Below are 18,684 nucleotides of genomic sequence, written 5' to 3'. Positions count from 1 at the left end.
CCTCCCTTTGCCCCACACTGCTTTGCCCTGCCTGTTGTCCTGGGCGAAGTGCTGGGGGGAGGGAGTCAGGAAGGTCCTCCTGCTCCCCCCCCCAGCCAGGGCGGAGCAGTATGGAGCAAAGGGAGGCTGAAACCGCAGGCGGCTTCAGCTTCCCATTGCTCCCCGGGCGGCGGCAGACCGCCTTTGTATTTTTGGCTGGGTGGGGAAGCAGGAGGCGCAGGATCGGGCCGGCGTGGGGCGTGGGGAGAGGCAGCAGGTCAGCATCCTGGGCGGGCGGGCGGTGGGCGAGGAGGCAGGGAAGCCTCTTGCAGCAGCTGCCGGCTTCCGCACCGCCCGCCCGCCCAGGATGCTGACCTGCTGCCTCGCGGGGAAGCCGGGCAAGAGCGATCTTCTGCCGGCCATGGGCGAGCGGCAGGGAAGCCTCTTGCAGCAGCTGCCACAGCTGCCGGCTATCCCCCCCCTCGCCCCTTCGCCTCCCTGTGTTCCTAGGAGAAGTGCTGGAGATTGAGGCAAGACAGCCCTTCTGCTCCTCATCAGCACTTCTCCTAGGAACACAGGTAGGCGAAGGGGCGAGGGGGCGGAGAGAGAACGGGAAGCTCAGCATTCCGTCAGCCGCAGCGCTGGCTGTCAACTTTTCTTTTTAGCACTGGCCAGGTGCAGAAGTGCTGACTTGCCTCCCCAGTGCTAAAAAGAAAAGTTGACAGCCAGCGCTGCGACTGACAGAATGCTGAGCCTCCCGTTCTCCCCCCCTGCCCCTTCCGGTTTCGGCGTTCGGGAGGCCGCTGAGAAGCCCCACCGCCTGGCTGTCACCTTTTAAAACAGCTGGGGGGCTTCTCGGCAGCCTCCCGAACGCCGATACTGGAAGTTCGAGTTTGGCGTTTGGGTTCAGGAGGACGCTGGGAAGCCTCCCGGCTGTTTTAAAAGGTGACAGCCGGGCGGCGGCATTTTTTTTTCATTGCACGGATTAATGGATTTTACATTGTTTCCTATGGGAAACAATGTTTCATCTAACGAACTTTTCGTCTTACGAACCTCCCCCTGGAACCAATTAGGTTCGTAAGATGAGGTATGACTGTACTGTATTTCCAAAGGCATTTAATTAGGAAAGCTTTATTACAAACTTGGATGAAAATTAAGAATAAACATTACACAAAAATTCCAATTTGGCTATCAACAATTGAAGCAATAAAACCCCCAGTATTAACAAATCTAGGGAAAATAATGAGATACAAATATCTATTAACTGAGGATAGAGTATTAAAACTAGACAACAATTTCAAGGTTATATCACCTTTATGCTGGAAATTCCACAAAGTATATGGCACATACTACATCAACAGTGGACATGTGAGAAAGCTAAAAAAAATGGATTAAGATTAGAAAACTGATACAAGATATAACAATTGATTGGAAATCAGATTTTTTAAAAAATTGGGAATTATATCTGGAAATTATCCAAAAGAAATATATCATTTAATAATTCATATTTTAATGGCAGCTAATATCTGTTATGTGCAAAAATGGAAAATAGATGAAATACCAAGTGAAAATGAAATTATAAAGAAAATTCTTGATTGTGCCGAAATGGATAAGAGGACCAAAGAACTGCAGAATAAGGAGGAAACAGAATATTATAGAACTTGGAACAGGTTTTATGACTAGTTAAAAAATAGGAACTTGGAATCATGAAATCTCTCTCTCTCTCTCTCTCTCTCTCTCTCTCTCTCTCTCTCTCTCTCTCTCTCTCTCTCTCTCTCTCTCTCTCTGTGTATGCATGTGTGTGTGTGCGTATATAATGTAAAAGATTTGTATGCAAATAAATGTATATAGACGCTGAAGATTGAACATGTATTATAAAATTATAAAATTTCATAAAAAGATTAGCTGAAATAGGGTAAAAAGTAGATCAGAAATTAGAAATATATGGAGAAAAATTCAAATAAATCACAAATGTATCAAATGAGTAAACTAAATGGCAAGTATATGAAAAAAAAATTGTAGACCGATCTTCAGCTATAACCTAAATAGGAACTGTGCTTCCTATCAATGTATGTTTGTACGTTTTGTAACGTCTTTGTGTATACACAAATAAAAAAAGATTTTAAAAAATGTTGGTGGGAATTTTCTTGGCAATTTCTCTGTAGTACAATCAGGCAGAAAAGGTAGCAGAATGCATCCATAAATACTAACTAGCAACCAGAAGATATGATGAAAACTCCTTAATTTCAAATACATTTAGAAATACAAATACAAATCAAACTTAACCATAACCTCTATTGGGAAACTGAGTATCCTAGACCAGGGGTAGACAAAGTTGGCTTTTCTGTGACATGTGGACTTCAAGTCCCAAAATTCCTGAGCTTAGCATGATTGGCTCAGGAATTCCGGGAGTTGGAAGTCCACAAGTCATAGAAGAGCCAACTTTGCCCATCCCTGTCCTAGACCAAGCTAAGTTCAAAAAGGCCAGATAATTCCTGGAAGTCATCAACAGGCATGTAGAGATAAACAACATCTGCATAAATTTGAAAGACAATCAATAAACCAAAAAGGAAACAGAAAGATTAAAATATCTTCCCTCCAGAAATCAATACCTGCCATATTTCCATGAAAATAGGACCGTGTCTTATATTTTTTTGAACCCTGAAATAAGTGCTTGGGCTCATTATCAGGAGATATCTTTTTGGGGGGGAAACTGGATATATAAGCAAAGATTAACACCAAGACTAATACTAAACCAATAATCATGCAATAAATAATATCCTATTCAAGGAACTACCAACTCAAACGAACATCCACCTACTCAAGGAACCATCAAAAATAACTTCCACCAACATTTGACAGGGCAAACCACTAGCATATAAACAGAGCAAACCCCATTTCGTTCTACTACTGATGATGCTACCTAGTTGGAAAATAAACATCTGCATTAAACAACCAACCTCATAGAGCACTTAAGGACCTCACAGCTCAATTCTGAATTACAGATATTATCTTCTATTAATATTAACATGTATCTTTAATAAGATACACCTTAATAAGGAATTGCTCAGTGAACAGTATCACTTGACTACGCCATTGTCCAGTCATTCCTGTAATTAGGTAAGATTTTTATTGGAATTAAATATTTTGTAAAAAAAATTTAAAGCCAGACAGAGTATTTTAGGGAATGCAATGGTGTGTATGCTTCTGATCATTGAATACCTTTTCCAAGAGCTTCATGGCCATTTCAGCAAAAATTAGTCTGTGACATACAGTATTTCTTGACTGTTTGTTCTTTTACTGTTGATGCTTGATACTAAAAGGCACAAGCTAGCTACCCTCTAAGGTTGGTTGTTCCACTTTTTGTAATTTGTTTGGTTTTCTTTATATTTAATTTTAATCTCTAGTTTCATTTTGTTCATTATCCTTTTTTCCTAGGACTTGCAGATTCTTTACATTTTTGCTTTCAGCGTATACTGCGGGTTATTGATGTATGTTTCTTCAATTTTGATACCAGGAGTGTCTTTGTCCAATCCAGCTTCCCTTAATCTGTATTCACCCTATAGGTTGAGCAAATAAGGGGAAAGAATGCAGCCTTGTACCCTTTACTCTCTAGGCTCTAATGCAATAGAGGAACATTTCTACCATCATGCTTTATAGTTTTATCCGATTATTATGAGACATCTTTGGTTTTCATTAAACATGTTATCTAGTACTATTTCCAAATTACCCCATCTTTGCCTCATTTGTCCAGAGCACATTGTTCTAGAAATCCTGGTCTTTATTTAGTTGAATAAACTTTGATTTTGGCCTGGTGTTTTTTCTGGACAGCTGAGGTTTCCCCCTGGCACACCTTTCCAGTAGATCTAATTTATGTGGTTTATTTCTAATGATATAAAGGACATTTTTATCTCATTAGTGATGAGAGCTACCGGAAAACTAGTGATAAAATTCTGGAGTTTATAGAGGCTTCTTTCACCATGCTGTGTGAATTTCCTAAGATGGTTTGACCTGAGCAATTTGGCAGTTGTTTGAAATCATCTCCACTTTTTTTAATCTTCTAGACAGTGGAATAATTAACATCCAATTGTTTGGCAAATACTTGACATTCATTTCCAAACTCACAGGCATCTTTAACATTTTTGAAGACCTCAGAATGTTCTTTTGATCTAGACATGTGACCCTGATCTGATCTAAAATTAAATTACACAATGGACTACAAAATGTAAATGGTGCATGATATTTGTTATATTACATTCCTTTACTAATGTTGAAATGAAGATCAGGATTGTTTGTTGAAAAAGGCAATTTCAGTGAGGCGTCCTTATTTTCTCATATCTGTGTGCTTTCCTTTGGTGTAGAATAAAATCCTTACCAATAATACTGATAAAGACGTGAGGAAGATATGGTAGATAATTGTATTTGATTCTTGGACATAAATTGTCAACTGTCACCTATATTAGTTTTTCTTTTTTCTTTTACAGTTGTGTGGTATGGACCAATTTTGGGGCATTGCTTTAAGAGCTCAATCTGGAGATGTGAGCCGGGCAGCTATACAGTACATTAATTCCTATTATATTAATGGTATGATAATTTATTTGAAAATTCTGGGCTTAGAATTCCAACAAAAACACTGTATATTATTATTATTTTCTTATGGAAATAAAATAAGAGCCGGGGTAACAGATTGCAGCACTGCAGGCTACTTCAGCTAACTGCTAGCTGTAGTTCAGCAATTCAGATCTCACCACCAGCTCAAGGTTGACTCAGCCTTCCATCCTTCCAAGATGGATAAAATGAGGACCCAGATTGATGGGAGCAATATGCTGATTCTGTAAACCGCTTATAGAGGGCTGTAAAAGCATTATGAAGTGACATATAAGTCTAAATGCTAATGCTAAAAGAAATGTAAACAGGATTTTTTTTTCTAGTTCATTTATTTTTAACTCTTAGGTAAAACGGGTCTGGAGAAAGAACAGGAATTTATTAGCAAGTGCATGGAAAGCCTGATGATAGCATCTAGTAATCTAGAGCAAGATTCTCATTCCAGTCTTACCATTATTGAACGAGGACTTCTCATGCTTAAAACTCATTTAGAAGCTTTTCGGAGAAGGTAAACTATATCCTTGTATTGTTTTATCAAAAAGTAGTATCTCAGTAAAAATGACTGGCAGTTATGGACATTATTTTTGTGGTCTCAATATTAATGTGTTATATTTTTAACTGCTTTCAGTTAGAGTTTTCAAAAGAAAATTGATAATTCTGTTACAAATTGAAGTGAGTTATTTTCAAGGACTAGGCAGTAGGGCTGGAATAAAAGAGAGAAAGAAACTTGACTGTGGTATAAATTAAGGATCCCCAGATCCCAGTCCATGGACCAGTACTGGTCCATGGCACTCCAGAAACTAGGCCATGCAAAAAAGTGATGCCCCGTTCACAGGATGCAGGCAGCATGTGGAACCAAGCCCACCACCCACCCCACCGCCGCCAGTCCATGGAAAACCTTTCTCCATGAAATCAGCTCTTGGTGCCCAGAAGGTTGGGGGCTGCTGATATAAATCATTCTGGTTTTGGAATATCTTCTGGTTTCCTATGGAGTGTTGAGTAACCCACTTTTAAAACAAGACTGAAACATTAAGCTCATAAAATTATCTTTATAGTTCTTTAGATTCTGACAAAAGCCCATAAACACCACAAGCTCTAAAATACTAAGAAATTCATAGTCACTTTTTTTAATATGTTAGCTCAGCCTATTAATTTCACCTTGAACAGGTAGATATGTGCATTTCCATATATTTGCTCAGAAGAAATAGTTTGTCATTGTTTTCCCTTTTCATAATACTTTTTCTTCAGGTTTGCATATCATCTGAGGCAATGGCAAATAGAAGGCACTGGTATCAGCAGCCATTTAAAAGCATTGAGTGATAAACAATTACTACCTCTCAGAATTGTTTGTCAACCAGCTGGACTTCCTGACAAAGTATGTCTTCATTTGCTTTCAACCCATATGTTGTTTTCAATCTCTTATTTGAAAAATACATTTAATGTATAATGTGTTCTGTTCCAGATGACAATTGAAATGTATCCAAGTGATCAGGTGGCAGATCTAAGAGCTGAAGTTACACATTGGTATGAAAATTTGCAGAAAGAACAGCTGAATCAGCAAGCACATTTGCAAGAATTTGGTCAAATCAGTAGAAAAGGAGATTTTCCAGGTACATTTTTAGTACTTTTCTGATTAAAACGTGACTGATTTGCAATCCAATTTGAGTTGGATGATAGGTTTAATTTTGTCTCTATTTTGAGACTACGCTCATATCCTCCAAAAAGGCTGTTCTAATGCTTTTCTCAATTTAGTACATGGATGAGTGAATAAAATAATATAAAATCTATTACTTCTGTAGTTCTGTTAAATGATTTGTCATATATTTGGTGACTAGAGTAGAAGGCAAGATACTGAAAACAAATTTGTTTTTCATTTTTAGGGGGTCTCATGGGGCCTGTAAGAATGATTTCTTCTGGACATGAACTAACAACTGACTATGATGAAAAAACTCTTCATGAATTGGGGTTTAAAGATATGCAGGTATTAATAAATATTCAGAGGTTGATTATAAAACATTCTGTAGTAAAAATAAATTCATTATATTTACTTATTTGTTAGATTTTTATCCCACTTTATTACTTTATAAGTAACTCAAGGCAAAAAGCATACATAATACTCCTTCCTATTTTCCCTACAACAATAGCCCTATGAGGCGAGTTGGACTGACAGAGTGATTGGCCCAAAGTCACCCAGACTTTTGAACCTAAGGTGGAACTAAAGCTCACAGTCCCCTGGTTCCTGGGCCACCATCTTAACCATTACAATTGGAACTGGCAATTCAATCACTAAGCAAAGTAGTTGCTAAATAGGAAATCATGTGACCACAACTGGGCTTTTCTTTTCCTCGGCTCACAGCAACAGAACAATACAAATTCAATACAGTAGTACCTCTAGATACGAGCTGCTCCACATGCGAGTACAGTGATCCCCCGGTTATTGCGTTTCCGATCATTGCGAACGGGCTAATTTGTGATTTTGCAACCCGGAAGTAACACCATCTGCACGCCCTTTTTTCTATGGGCACGCATGCGTAGATGGCGCCGGGCAGATCAGCTGCTGGGCGGCTTCCCTGGGTCTTCCCCCTCTTGCTGGCGGGAGGGCGAAGCCCCCCCAGCACCCGCTCGTTCGCCGCTCGCCCGCCGTTCGCCCGGCCACCCGCCATTCGCTGCTCGCCCGCCATTCGCCCGGCCGCTCGCCCGGCCATCCGCCGTTCGCCCGCCCTTCGCCCAGCTCGCCCACCCTTCGCCCGGGTTGGGGGCTCGGGGGTTGCTGGAAAGCCCCCCCAGGCCGGCTCCGATCTTTTAAAACAGGCGCGCCGCTTCTCCGCTGACTCCTGGCGAACTTCCCCGCTTTAGGAGAAGCCGCGCGCCTGTTTTAAAAGATCGGAGCCGGCCTGGGGGGGCTTTCCAGCAACCCCCGAGCCCGGGTTGGGGGCTCGGGGGTTGCTGGAAAGCCCCCCCAGGCCGGCTCCGATCTTTTAAAACAGGCGCGCGGCTTCTCCGCTGACTCCTAAAGCGGGGAAGTTCGCCAGGAGTCAGTGGAGAAGCGGCGCGTCTGTTTTAAAACGATCGGAGCCGGCCTGGGGGATCGGAGCCGGCCTGGGGGGGCTTTCCCTTTCAGTTGGGAAGCCGCGCGGCTTCCCAACTGAGTCCCGAAGTCAAAGGCGAACTTCAGGACTCAGTTGGGAAGCCGCGCAGCTGTTTTAAAACGTCGCCGCCGGCATGTCCCGAAGCCAAACGAACCCGGGTGGCCGGGTGAGCAGCGAGCGAACGGCGGGTGGCCGGGCAAAGGGCGGGCGAGCGGCGGGCGCGGCAGTAGCGAGGAGTTTGCGTGGGCGGCAGGGAAACCCCAATCTTCGGCTCCTCGCTGCTGGGAAGTAAAAACACCATCTGCGCATGCGCAGATGGTGTTTTTACTTCCGCAGCGCTACTTCGCGAAAACCCGCTCGTTGCGGGGGGTCCTGGAACGGAACCCTCGCAATGATCGGGGGATCTCTGTATTCCAAGTTACGAGCCGCGACGCGAGCGAAATTTCTGTTCGACACCCGAGCTCAAATTCGGGATACAAGCCGAGCTTCCACTAGATGGCACAAGAATCTCCTTGCTTCTGGTTATCTCGGCGCGAAAAACAAAGTCTAAAGGCATTCGTTCGAGATGCGAGTTGATCGACTTACGAGCTTGGGTCTGAAACGAATTAAACTCGTATGTCGAGGTACCACTATAGTTAGACTGCTCACCCCAGTGACTCTGTGAATAGCAGACTCAAAACAATTATCACACATTTGGCTTTTGTTGGCTTTCTAACACTCCCCTGGCCTTTGGAAACCTCACCCTTGCCCTGAGTTAATTAACAAAAGGGAAAATAATGTTTGTATTTATAGTAATTGGAAACAAAGCGATTATAAAAGAGTAAGCAGACCCATAATGGGAACACACATGGAAAGCATGCACTAGTGAATGCGCTAGTGTTGGCAACTGCATTCTACACAAACAACCCAGTAATTCATATTGTGAGCTGACTTACTCTCTCTTAATTGCTCTCTTGCCAATCTTTCCACTATGCAAAGTGTGTGTGAGAGATGATGAGTCAAGCACAAGAGACACTAGTTATTGAAATAGCTTCTCCCCCTGCCCCCACAGAGTACAATATTGGGGAGGAAGGGATTACAAGAAAGTAAGCATACACAATGAAAAATACACATTGAAAGCAATGTGCTTATCAAGGTTCCAAGTAGCATCCAGGCTAAATCAAGAGTCCAAGTCAAAGCACTCCTCAAAGTTCTACTTTATTGCTGGAGCCATCCTAGCACCTACACTGGGAAACCTGAATCTGAGTTTCCCACCCAGTTGAAAGTTCATATCCTTTGTCCCCTACCCACAAACTTGTCACATTGCCCACTCAGATTGTGCCAGCATGGCCAGTCCTCCTTCTGCTTCCTCCCAGGTGGGTGGAACCTTGAACCACTCGAAAGAATGCTTTGTGGCTGCATCTATTCCCTCATAAAAATCACCCCTCCTAAGTTCCCATAAACATCAGGCCTTCTATAGATAGTGTAAGGCATTAATTTATCACCAACTTCTGCACCAGCTTGACAGTGCTGGCACCAGAAGCTCTGTCCCCACAACACAAACAACCTGGTATACAGTAATACCCCGGTTATTGCGTCCCCAACCATTGCGAACAGGGTAATTTGCGATTTTTGAACCCGGAAGTCAAAACACCATCTGCGCATGCGTGCCCTTTTTTTCTATGGGCACGCATGCGTAGATGGCGCCGGGCAGATCAGCTGCTGGGCGGCTTCCCTGGGTCTTCCCCCTCTTGCTGGCGGGAGGGCGAAGCCCCCCCCAGCACTCGCCCGCCCTTCGCCCGGGAAGTTCGCCAGGAGTCAGCGGAGAACGGCGCGCCTGTTTTAAAACGATCGGAGCCGGCCTGGGGGGGCTTTCCAGCAACCCCCGAGCCCCCAACCCGGGCTTGGGGGTTGCTGGAAAGCCCCCCCCAGGCCGGCTGCGATGTTTTAAAACACGCGCGCCGCTTCGCAGCTGTCTCCTGAAGCCGAACGCTAACTTCCGCGTTCGGCTTCAGGAGACAGCTGCGAAGCGGCGCGGGTGTTTTAAAACGTCGCCACCGACATGGGGGGCTCGCTAGCACCCCCCCCAAACCCGGGTTGGGGGTTCGGGGGGGTGCTAGCGAGCCCCCCATGTCGGCGGGGACGTTTTAAAACACCCGCGCGCCTTCCCAACTGAGCCCTCAAGCCAAGCGCCAGGGCGAACTTCTGCGCTTGGCTTGAGGGCTCAGTTGGGAAGGCGCGCGGGTGTTTTAAAACGTCCCCGCCGACATGGGGGGCTCGCTAGCACCCCCCCGAACCCCCAACCCGGGTTTGGGGGGGTGCTAGCGAGCCTCCCATGTCGGCGGCGACGTTTTAAAACACCCGCGCCGCTTTCCAATGAGTCCCGAAGACAAACGCGGAAGTTTGACGTTTGTCTTCGGGACTCATTGGAAAGCCGCGCGGGTGTTTTAAAACGTCGCCGCCGACATGGGGGGCTCGCTAGCACCCCCCCAAAGCCCCAACCCGGGTTAGGGGGGGTGCTAGCGAGCCCCCCATGTTGGCGGCGACGTTTTAAAACACCCGCGCCGCCCCCAATCTTCGGTTCCTCGCTAGCGCTGCGGAAGTAAAAACACCATCTGCACATGCGCAGATGGTGTTTTTACTTCCGCAGCGCTACTTCGCGAAAACCCGCTCGTTGCGGGGGGTCCTGGAACGGAACCCTCGCAACGAGCAGGGGATCACTGTATTCTCCATTATTGCTTATTCCCTTGTAATTTATTTATTTATTTATTTTTAAATTTTTTTAAATTTATTTTATTTCTATGTCACCCTTCTCCTGAGACTCAGGGTGACTTATAACATGTTAATAATAATAATAGTAATTTATTAGACTTGTATGCCGCCCCTCTCCTAAGACTCGAAGCGGCTCACAACAAATAATACAGAAATACAAATCTAATACTAAAAACAATTATTAAAAAGCCATTATAAAATACAATCCGAACAAACCATACATGAAATGGAACAGCTAGGGGTATGTCAATTTCCCCAAGCCTGGCCACATAGGTGGGTTGTCAGAAGTTTGCGAAAGGCAAGGAGGGTGGGGGCAGTCCTAATCTCTGGGGAGAGTTGATTCCAGAGGCCTGGGACCGCCATAGAGAAGGCTCTTCCCCTGGGTCCTCCCAGACAACATTGTTTTGTCAACGGGACCCGGAGAAGGCCAACTCTGTGGGACCTAATCGGTCTCTAGGATTTGTGCAATAGAAGATGGTCCCAAAGGTATTCTGGTCTGATGCCATGTAGGGCTTTATAGGTCATAACCAACACTTTGAATTGTGACCGGAAACTGATCAGCAGCCAGTGCAGGCCGCGGAGTGTTGATGAGACATGGGCATATTTAGGAAAGCCCATGATAGCTCTCGCAGCTTAGAAATCTAATCAGAACTGCAGAAAAAATCTATTTATTTGTTGGATTTTTATCCTGCCCCCTCCGAGGACTCGGGGTGGCTTACAATATATGAAAAAATACAGTTCTGAAATAAAATAAAACTAAAGCAAACAGTCTAAAAACCCCAATTTAACTTAAGTCAGTCCACCAACATACTTTCCATTCAGCATACATTCATTCATAGGCAGGGGCTGTAAATATTAGTGTCCCCAATCCTGTCGGCAATAGCGCATCTTCAGTTTCCTATGAAAGGCAAGGATGGTGGGGTGGTACGAATCTGCCAACCTGCCTTCCATTGAGGACCTGTATACTGCACGAGTCAAAAAGAGGGCTTGAAAATATTTATTCACACACACACACACACACACACACACACACACACACTGTATCCTGGACAAAAATTGTTTCAATTCCTACCCTCAAAGACAACAAGAACAGGTCTTTCCCGAAGGCCATCACTCTGCTAAACAAATAATTCCCTCAACACTATCAAACGATTTACTAAGTCTGCCCTACTATTACTACTAGTTTTTTTCTCATCATTCCTGTCACCCATTTTCTCCTATTTATGACTGTATGACTGTAACTTGTTGCTTGCATCCTTAAGATTTTTCTTAATATTGATTGTTACCTCATTGCTTATTTGACCCCTATGACAATCAGTAAGTGTTGTATCTCATGATTCCTGACAAATGTATATTTCCTTTTATGTACATTGAGAGCATATGCAACAAAAACAAATTCCTTGTGTGTCTAATCACACTTGGCCTATAAAGAATTCTATTCTCTATTCGCTTTTAAAAATCCCACAGTTAACAATTAGACAAACAGATTCATACACCATACATCCTACATTCATTCATTAGGCGGGGCAAGATGTTAAAGTTTCAATGGCCCCAAGCCTGGCAGCAGAGATGGGTCTTTAGAGCTTTACAGAAGGGTAATCTTTCCCTCTCCAGTTTCTTTGCTCTGCAAGGATAGGAAAGAAAATCAAAACAACAGGTCAGGTATGGGACAATATATATCGATTGTAACTTTGATAACATACATGACCAAGGGACATTATTAAAGCCAAATAGGGCATTGATCATAAAATTATTTTTTCAATACTGTTGTACTTTCAGTCACTGGAAGCAGTAGTTAGGTGAAGACTACCTATAACTAAAATACATCCCAGTGGAAAAGCTTTAACTAATTTTAGCAGAAAGCTTTATTAAATGTGCAGATAGAGGTATCTGTTGGTCAGCTGGAAAATACAAAAGATAACAAGGTTATGTATTGCCCATTGCCAGCAAGAATTTTTTATACTTTGCCAGAGGACTGACTTGTACTTTTCCTTCTCTTTGCTACCTGAACAACTTTCTCATGGCTCTAATCAGTGTGTTGAATGCATATCATTGGTACCAATATACAAATGCCTTTATAATAATAACTTTCTTACTTAAAAAAAAATAAAATTGTGTGTATGTCTGTTTAATAATGGGGTTTTTAAAATGTTTTAAATTATTAGATTTGTTATGAATTGTTTTATTGTTGTTGTGAGCCGCCCCAAGTCTGCGGAGAGGGGCGGCATACAAATCTAATAAATGAATGAATGAATGAAATAAAAAATGATCTTCACTTGTTATTTCAAGATGGTTTTCGTGTCCCTGGGTGCTCCAAGGAGAGAGCGAAAGGGGGAAGGAGTTCAGCTTCCAGCATCCTGCTTGCCAGCGCCACAGAAGGACAACATCCCAATGCTCTTACTTCTGCAAGAGCCTCATCTTACCACCCTGTTTGATTTGTTAGAAATGCTTGCCTCCTTTAAGCCTCCACCCGCAGAAGTGGCTATGGAAGATAGTGAGGTAACTTTAATTAAGGTTCTCGGGCATAAATTGTCAGGGCCCCCAACCTGTGGACCATCTATTTGTAATCGGGCCACAGGCTGGTTCACATGCATGCAGCTCAAGTCAAAGAAGTGACAGGCTGCTTGTAGTTTAGCGGTTTGTGCCGGCTGGCTTGCCACCCGTTTGAGTCACAGGCTGCCAAGTTGTAAAAGTTAGGGGCAGCTATTTTTTGCAGTGTTTAACCTTGCAAGCACAATCATGGTAGAAGTCTACGATCTGTCAAACTATAGACATTGCTGCATGATCTCAGATGATATGGGTAACAAAAATAAAATAAAAATGGAACAACCATAAATTTGTATTTTTTTAAAAAATGCCTAAATTCCCTGTCATCTCATGGAAAAATACACATTTCTGCAATCTCTATAGCAGCATTTAGGCATATATTGCAGAAGTCTATAGTGGATAGGTATGTGTTTGTGGGGATTAAATTTCAGAAGATGATGGGTGCTATCCAATGGCTCACCAAATACTGTATGTGTATAGGTAACATAATTGTTAACTTTTGCTGTTAAATTTAAGAGATTAATGAAAACCTTTAGTATTGATTAGTAAAATTGGACATTATATTTTTGTGATATGTCAGTTTTTTTATCCATCTAAAGTTTAATTTTCTGTTATCATACACGGAGCTATAGAATGGCTATATATAGTGTATAATAACTATAAGTATGATTGTCACTGTTTTGAGGCATGATAACAGTATAGAAACATAGAAGACTGATGGCAGAAAAAGACCTCATGATCCATCTAGTCTGCCCTTATACTATTTCCTGTATTTTATCTTAGGATAGATATATGTTTATCCCAGGCATCTTTAAATTCAGTTACTGTGGATTTACCAACCACGTCTGCTGGAAGTTTGTTCCAAGTATACATAAAAGCAAAAAGCTATTACTATCAATTTTACATTTAACCTGAATATAGAGTATGCTTAAATTGTTTTCACCTTCACCATGGCACTAGGTTGCCATGAACTGCCCTCCAGAGAGAGGTAATGTTCACATCTAGCAAATTCAAACATGATTCAACATGCACAATATGCTGCTGTGTGCTTCATGCCTCCTACCTTTGATTGAAAGTTATTAAAAGCAGTGGAAGTGTTGTGCTGGTGCTTGGAGGCTGTGAGGGTCTGGATGGGGGTTAACAGGCTCAGACTAAACTCCGACAAGATGGGAGTGGCTGTGGGTCCTGCCTCCCAAGGACCAGTCCATCTGTCCATCCATTACTCTGGAGAGGGGGAATTTTGACACCCTCAGAGCAGGTCTTCAATTTGGGAGTCCTCCTAGATCCACAGCTGAGACTAGAACATCATCTCTTGGCTGTAGCTAGTAGGACTTTTGCATAGATTTGCCTGGTGCGCCAGCTGCGGCACTATTTGAATAGAGAATCTCTTCTCACAGTCTTTCATGGCTTCATCACGTCAGGGTTCGATCACTGCAATGCACTCTACATGGGGCTACCCTTGAAAAAAAGTTCAGAGACTTCTAGCTATCCAGAATGCAGCTATGCGAGCAGTCCTGGCTGTATCTAGATACACCCATGTAACTCCATCACCCCCTGAGCTGCCCTGGCTTTCGATTGGTCTCTGAATGCAATTTAAGGTATTGGTAACCTATAAATCTTTACATGGTTTAGGACCATATTACCTGCAGGACCATCTTCTGCCTCAGACATCCCAGTGACCAATAAGAGCCCACAGAGTCGCCCTTCTCCAGATCCCGTCAGCCAAGCAATGTCACCTGGCGGGGCCGCAGGAAGGGCCTTCTCTGGCAGCTTCGGTCCTATGGAACCAACTTCCCCTGGAGATTCATATGGCCCCCACCCTCATGGCCTTCCGAAAGGCCTTAAAAACATGGCCCTGCCTGGGGCTGTTGAGCATTATATTCTGCTCCGGGCAGTAGCTATGAATTCATGAAGTATGAATATTTAATATTGGGGATTTTAAATTGTATTTTTATTATTGTATTTTGCTATTGTGTTTTTTATTCTTGTAAGCCGCCCTGAGTCCACTTGGAGAAGGGCGGCCTATAAATTTAAATGTAAAGAAACAAACAAATTTATGCTCAAGAACAACAGTAATAACTAGTTTTTATTGATACTGATATTCTAAAGTTAAAATATTATATGGTATTGTAATTTAACTAATTGAAAGAATAAAGAAGATAAGTTCACTAGAAAATTAAGCCTGATAGAAAGAACTGATTTTCTTTTTGAATTCAGTGTGAAAATTTTTATTGGAACATTTATTACAATCTGTGTGACAAAATTTTTGTTATTGTCATTTATTTAATGCCTGTTTTTTATATATACATGATATATTTTTACCTATGCCTTCAGAGTGCAAAATGCGAAGAACTCCATCTTCATGCAGAAAATCTTTCAAGGCGAGTTTGGGAGTTGTTAATGTTACTGCCTACATGTCCTAATATGCTTCAGGCATTTCAAAATATTTCAGATGATCAGGTGAGCAAAAAGTCATCTCTTAAATATTTGCAGTTGTTGATGCATGAAATTGGAAGTTCTACATAGAGTTGGAGTTTGGGGGTTCAAATATCTATTACTATTCATATGTCTTGAGAAGGAGAAGAAAGTTATTATGACATTCAGAAGGCCTTATGAGTTGCCAGTATTGACATCATAGACACCTTGCCACTCCCTTCTTTTTATACAGATATCAGGAAGTAAGAGAAAGGAAGTTGCTGGAAAGATTGAGGCAGGTCGAGCTTCCTAAGGCCACTATAGCACAGAATGGGAGAACTCGCAGCAGCCAACTTGCCACAGCCAAATTTGGCACAGTCAATTCCCCATGGCCAACTCTCAGTCGGTGATCTCGCCACGGCCAATTCACCACAGGAGTAGCATGGAATGGGACAATTCACCATAGTCAACTCGGCACAGGACAGCTTGCTGCAGGACAATTCAACAATTTAATTATTTAAAATAGTTTATTTAAAAAAAAACATTTTATTTTTTCTCTCCTTTGGCATCCTTTCTTTAATTATTCTATACCACTATGTCTTCAATATTAGTGTAACTCATCCCACAGTGAGTTGACCATGGTGAATTGTCCCGTGGTGAGTTGCCTGTGGTGAACTGACCATGGTGAGTTGGTTGTGGTGACTTTTTCTATAGTATAAATGAAAGTATATTACTGATAACAGCAAATGATTTTACATATCTGGAATAATTTTGTCGAATGGACAATCCAATTTCATTTTAACAAGTTAAGCATAAACTAAAATAGAGATGCAAATTGTGGAAATTTCAAAAATTGTTACCTATTCAACATTTCGCCTTTCCTTTTAATTTAGCTATAACTCTAGAAATCTCTAGTGAATCATAGATTAAAACAGAGTTTTAACGATAGGTTCAATATGAGTCAGATTATATTCAACAGAGTGTTTTTTATATTTTTTGCACTATAAGACTTTCTGGACTATTAGATGCACATTAGTTTTAGAAGAGGAAAACAAGTGAGGAAAAATCTGCCTCTGCCTCCCAGCATTTATCCAGTATTCATCTGGCTAGTGTCCTTGCAGCAATCAGTCTGCCTCCTCCATGTCTGCTGCCTCCACCGGGAACACTGGAGTCTTTGCTGCCAAGCAGCTAATTGACAGTTGGATTGGTCCTCAGAATATCAATCAGCTGTTCTAGATGGTGGGGATCACCGCCGGCAATTGGCAATAGGTGGCTGAAGCAATCCCAGTTGCCTAGAACAGTTGATCGGTGATATTCTGGGAAGCCAATCCAACCACCAATCATCTGCTTGGCAGCGAATGCTCCAGTGTTCCATGGCAGTGAATGCTACGGCCACACCCAATTCCCTCCATCCGCCACAATATTTGCTCTATAAGACACACAGACCTTCCATCCACTTTATGGGTGGGTGGGTGTGTGCATCTTATAGTGTGAAATAGAAGAGCATGTTATAGTGTATCTTATAGTGTGAAAAATACATTAATTTAAGACATGAGTTTATATAACTACAAGTATATATTCAAGTTCAGATTATAATTCTCTCTTACAGACTTCGTTTGTCTAATCTGTTTTATTTTTTAAAAGAGCAATGATGGATTCAGTTGGAAAGATCTTTTAAGAATAAAAAGTGCCCATAAACTTTTGTATGCCCTTGAAATAATCGAAGCACTTGGAAAACCCAATAGAAGAATAAGACGGGAATCCACGGTAGTATAATTTTATATTTCAAAGTTTGTTTCATATAAATTTGTTAAGTTCCTTTTATAACGTGTCTTTCACCATCATTATGTTTTTCTTATTGATTTTAGGGAAGTTATAGTGATCTTTACCCAGATTCTGATGATTCAAGTGAAGATCAAATAGAAAATAGTAAAAATACTTGGAGTTGCAAGGTTTGAATTTTATTATATAAAAATGGTATTCTGGTGTCTTTGTCAACTTGTCTGTACTTTTACTTTTTAATTTGAATTAGAAAATGAAGTATTAACAAAACAATCATAAGATACATTTTTAATAAACCATTTCATAAAACAGAAGAGGAATTGTTCTTTGCAAAAAATTGAATTACTTATTTTTAATTTAAATTTTAATAAATTTATAATGGCTATAGACCAGCAAAAGGAGCATGGGTTACAGTCAATTAAAAACAGAAAATACTTGTTTTTAAAAATATGAAAAGCTGAAATATATAAAAATATATTAAAACAAAGTAAAAAAAATTAAAAGTCTTTAAAAATCTTAAATTAAAAATAGCATTAAATAGATATAGGGAAGCATCTATGGAAGACTACCGTATATCAAATTACAACAATGGCTAATACTGGAACCTTCCTGTGTTGCCTTTCAAAAACAGCTGAAGGAAGGACATGATATCATGTCAGACTAAAGTCCTCTGACATTTAGGTAGTTCAAATTTAGTTAAGTATGCCATAGGGGAGGTAGAGTACCTGTTGGACTCACTAGCAGGAATGTTGGTGTCCTAGCTAGTTCTGTTTGGTACTCTATATCTGCTGCTTGCTGTTTAATAAGTGTTTTGGTCTGATAATATCCTGTGCTGAATAGAACACCCTGAGAGTAATCCAAGCATAAGATTTTAGTTGCCTTTGCCTTATTTCCATATAGATTGACAACCGTTGCTCATAATTAATGAAGAAAAGACAAGGGTGGAGAGGAGATAGTCTAAGCCAGTAGTTGAAAATGGTCACCTATACTTTAGCCTCCATTTTGATGAGGCCTTTCTCTAGTTGCCCGGTATCATTAGAAACATATTTTGGGACTTGAAGAGATTAAAAATTTGGATTGTACAAATTCTAATAATGCAAAATTGGAGAGGGAGCCCAACTGGGCAAAATAAAGTTGTGTTATTGGCTTGGCTTTGAATAATTTCAGTTCTACTTGTATATTGTGGCAACTTCTTGTTGAGTTAATGAATATAAGGATGGCAGCTAAGCTCCTTCATGCGTTCTTAGCAACATAGTTCCTATGGGCTTTTCTACTACCAGAGGAATGGCAAACTGCCCTCAGGTATTTGAAACAGAACATTTATAATCTTTTGGCATCTATCCCTCCCGAGAGTGGCTCTTGGATCTTTTGCCAAATGCTGTGGTTTTAGTTTTCTGATAGTTGAGTTCACAGTTGAACATAATTTTGTTAGCTTTCTCACTGTTATTTTAAGCCAGTGGGTATTCTAGAAAGTATTGGTGCAGTATCTTGATAAAATAAAACAGAGAAGTACCTA

The 18,684-nt window shown here is 41.6% G+C and overlaps 1 protein-coding gene across 5 annotated transcripts in view; it reads left to right on the top strand.

The window, feature by feature from the left end:
• USP34 (ubiquitin specific peptidase 34) overlaps positions 1 to 18,684 on the top strand; it is a 167,988-nt gene that overhangs the window by 73,029 nt on the left and 76,275 nt on the right. For all 5 annotated transcript variants that reach the window (XM_070734803.1, XM_070734804.1, XM_070734802.1 and 2 more), the window contains 9 exons: positions 4,464 to 4,563; positions 4,933 to 5,092; positions 5,833 to 5,959; positions 6,047 to 6,194; positions 6,465 to 6,565; positions 12,714 to 12,923; positions 15,306 to 15,431; positions 17,031 to 17,153; positions 17,255 to 17,338. In XM_070734803.1, coding sequence (XP_070590904.1) covers positions 4,464 to 4,563; positions 4,933 to 5,092; positions 5,833 to 5,959; positions 6,047 to 6,194; positions 6,465 to 6,565; positions 12,714 to 12,923; positions 15,306 to 15,431; positions 17,031 to 17,153; positions 17,255 to 17,338 — 1,179 coding nt within the window. The remainder of the gene's footprint in view (positions 1 to 4,463; positions 4,564 to 4,932; positions 5,093 to 5,832; positions 5,960 to 6,046; positions 6,195 to 6,464; positions 6,566 to 12,713; positions 12,924 to 15,305; positions 15,432 to 17,030; positions 17,154 to 17,254; positions 17,339 to 18,684) is intronic.

The sequence above is a fragment of the Erythrolamprus reginae genome, chromosome 1 (assembly GCF_031021105.1).
Source record: "Erythrolamprus reginae isolate rEryReg1 chromosome 1, rEryReg1.hap1, whole genome shotgun sequence".
NCBI lineage: Eukaryota > Metazoa > Chordata > Lepidosauria > Squamata > Dipsadidae > Erythrolamprus > Erythrolamprus reginae.
This window is presented reverse-complemented; position numbering and strand designations above follow the sequence as displayed.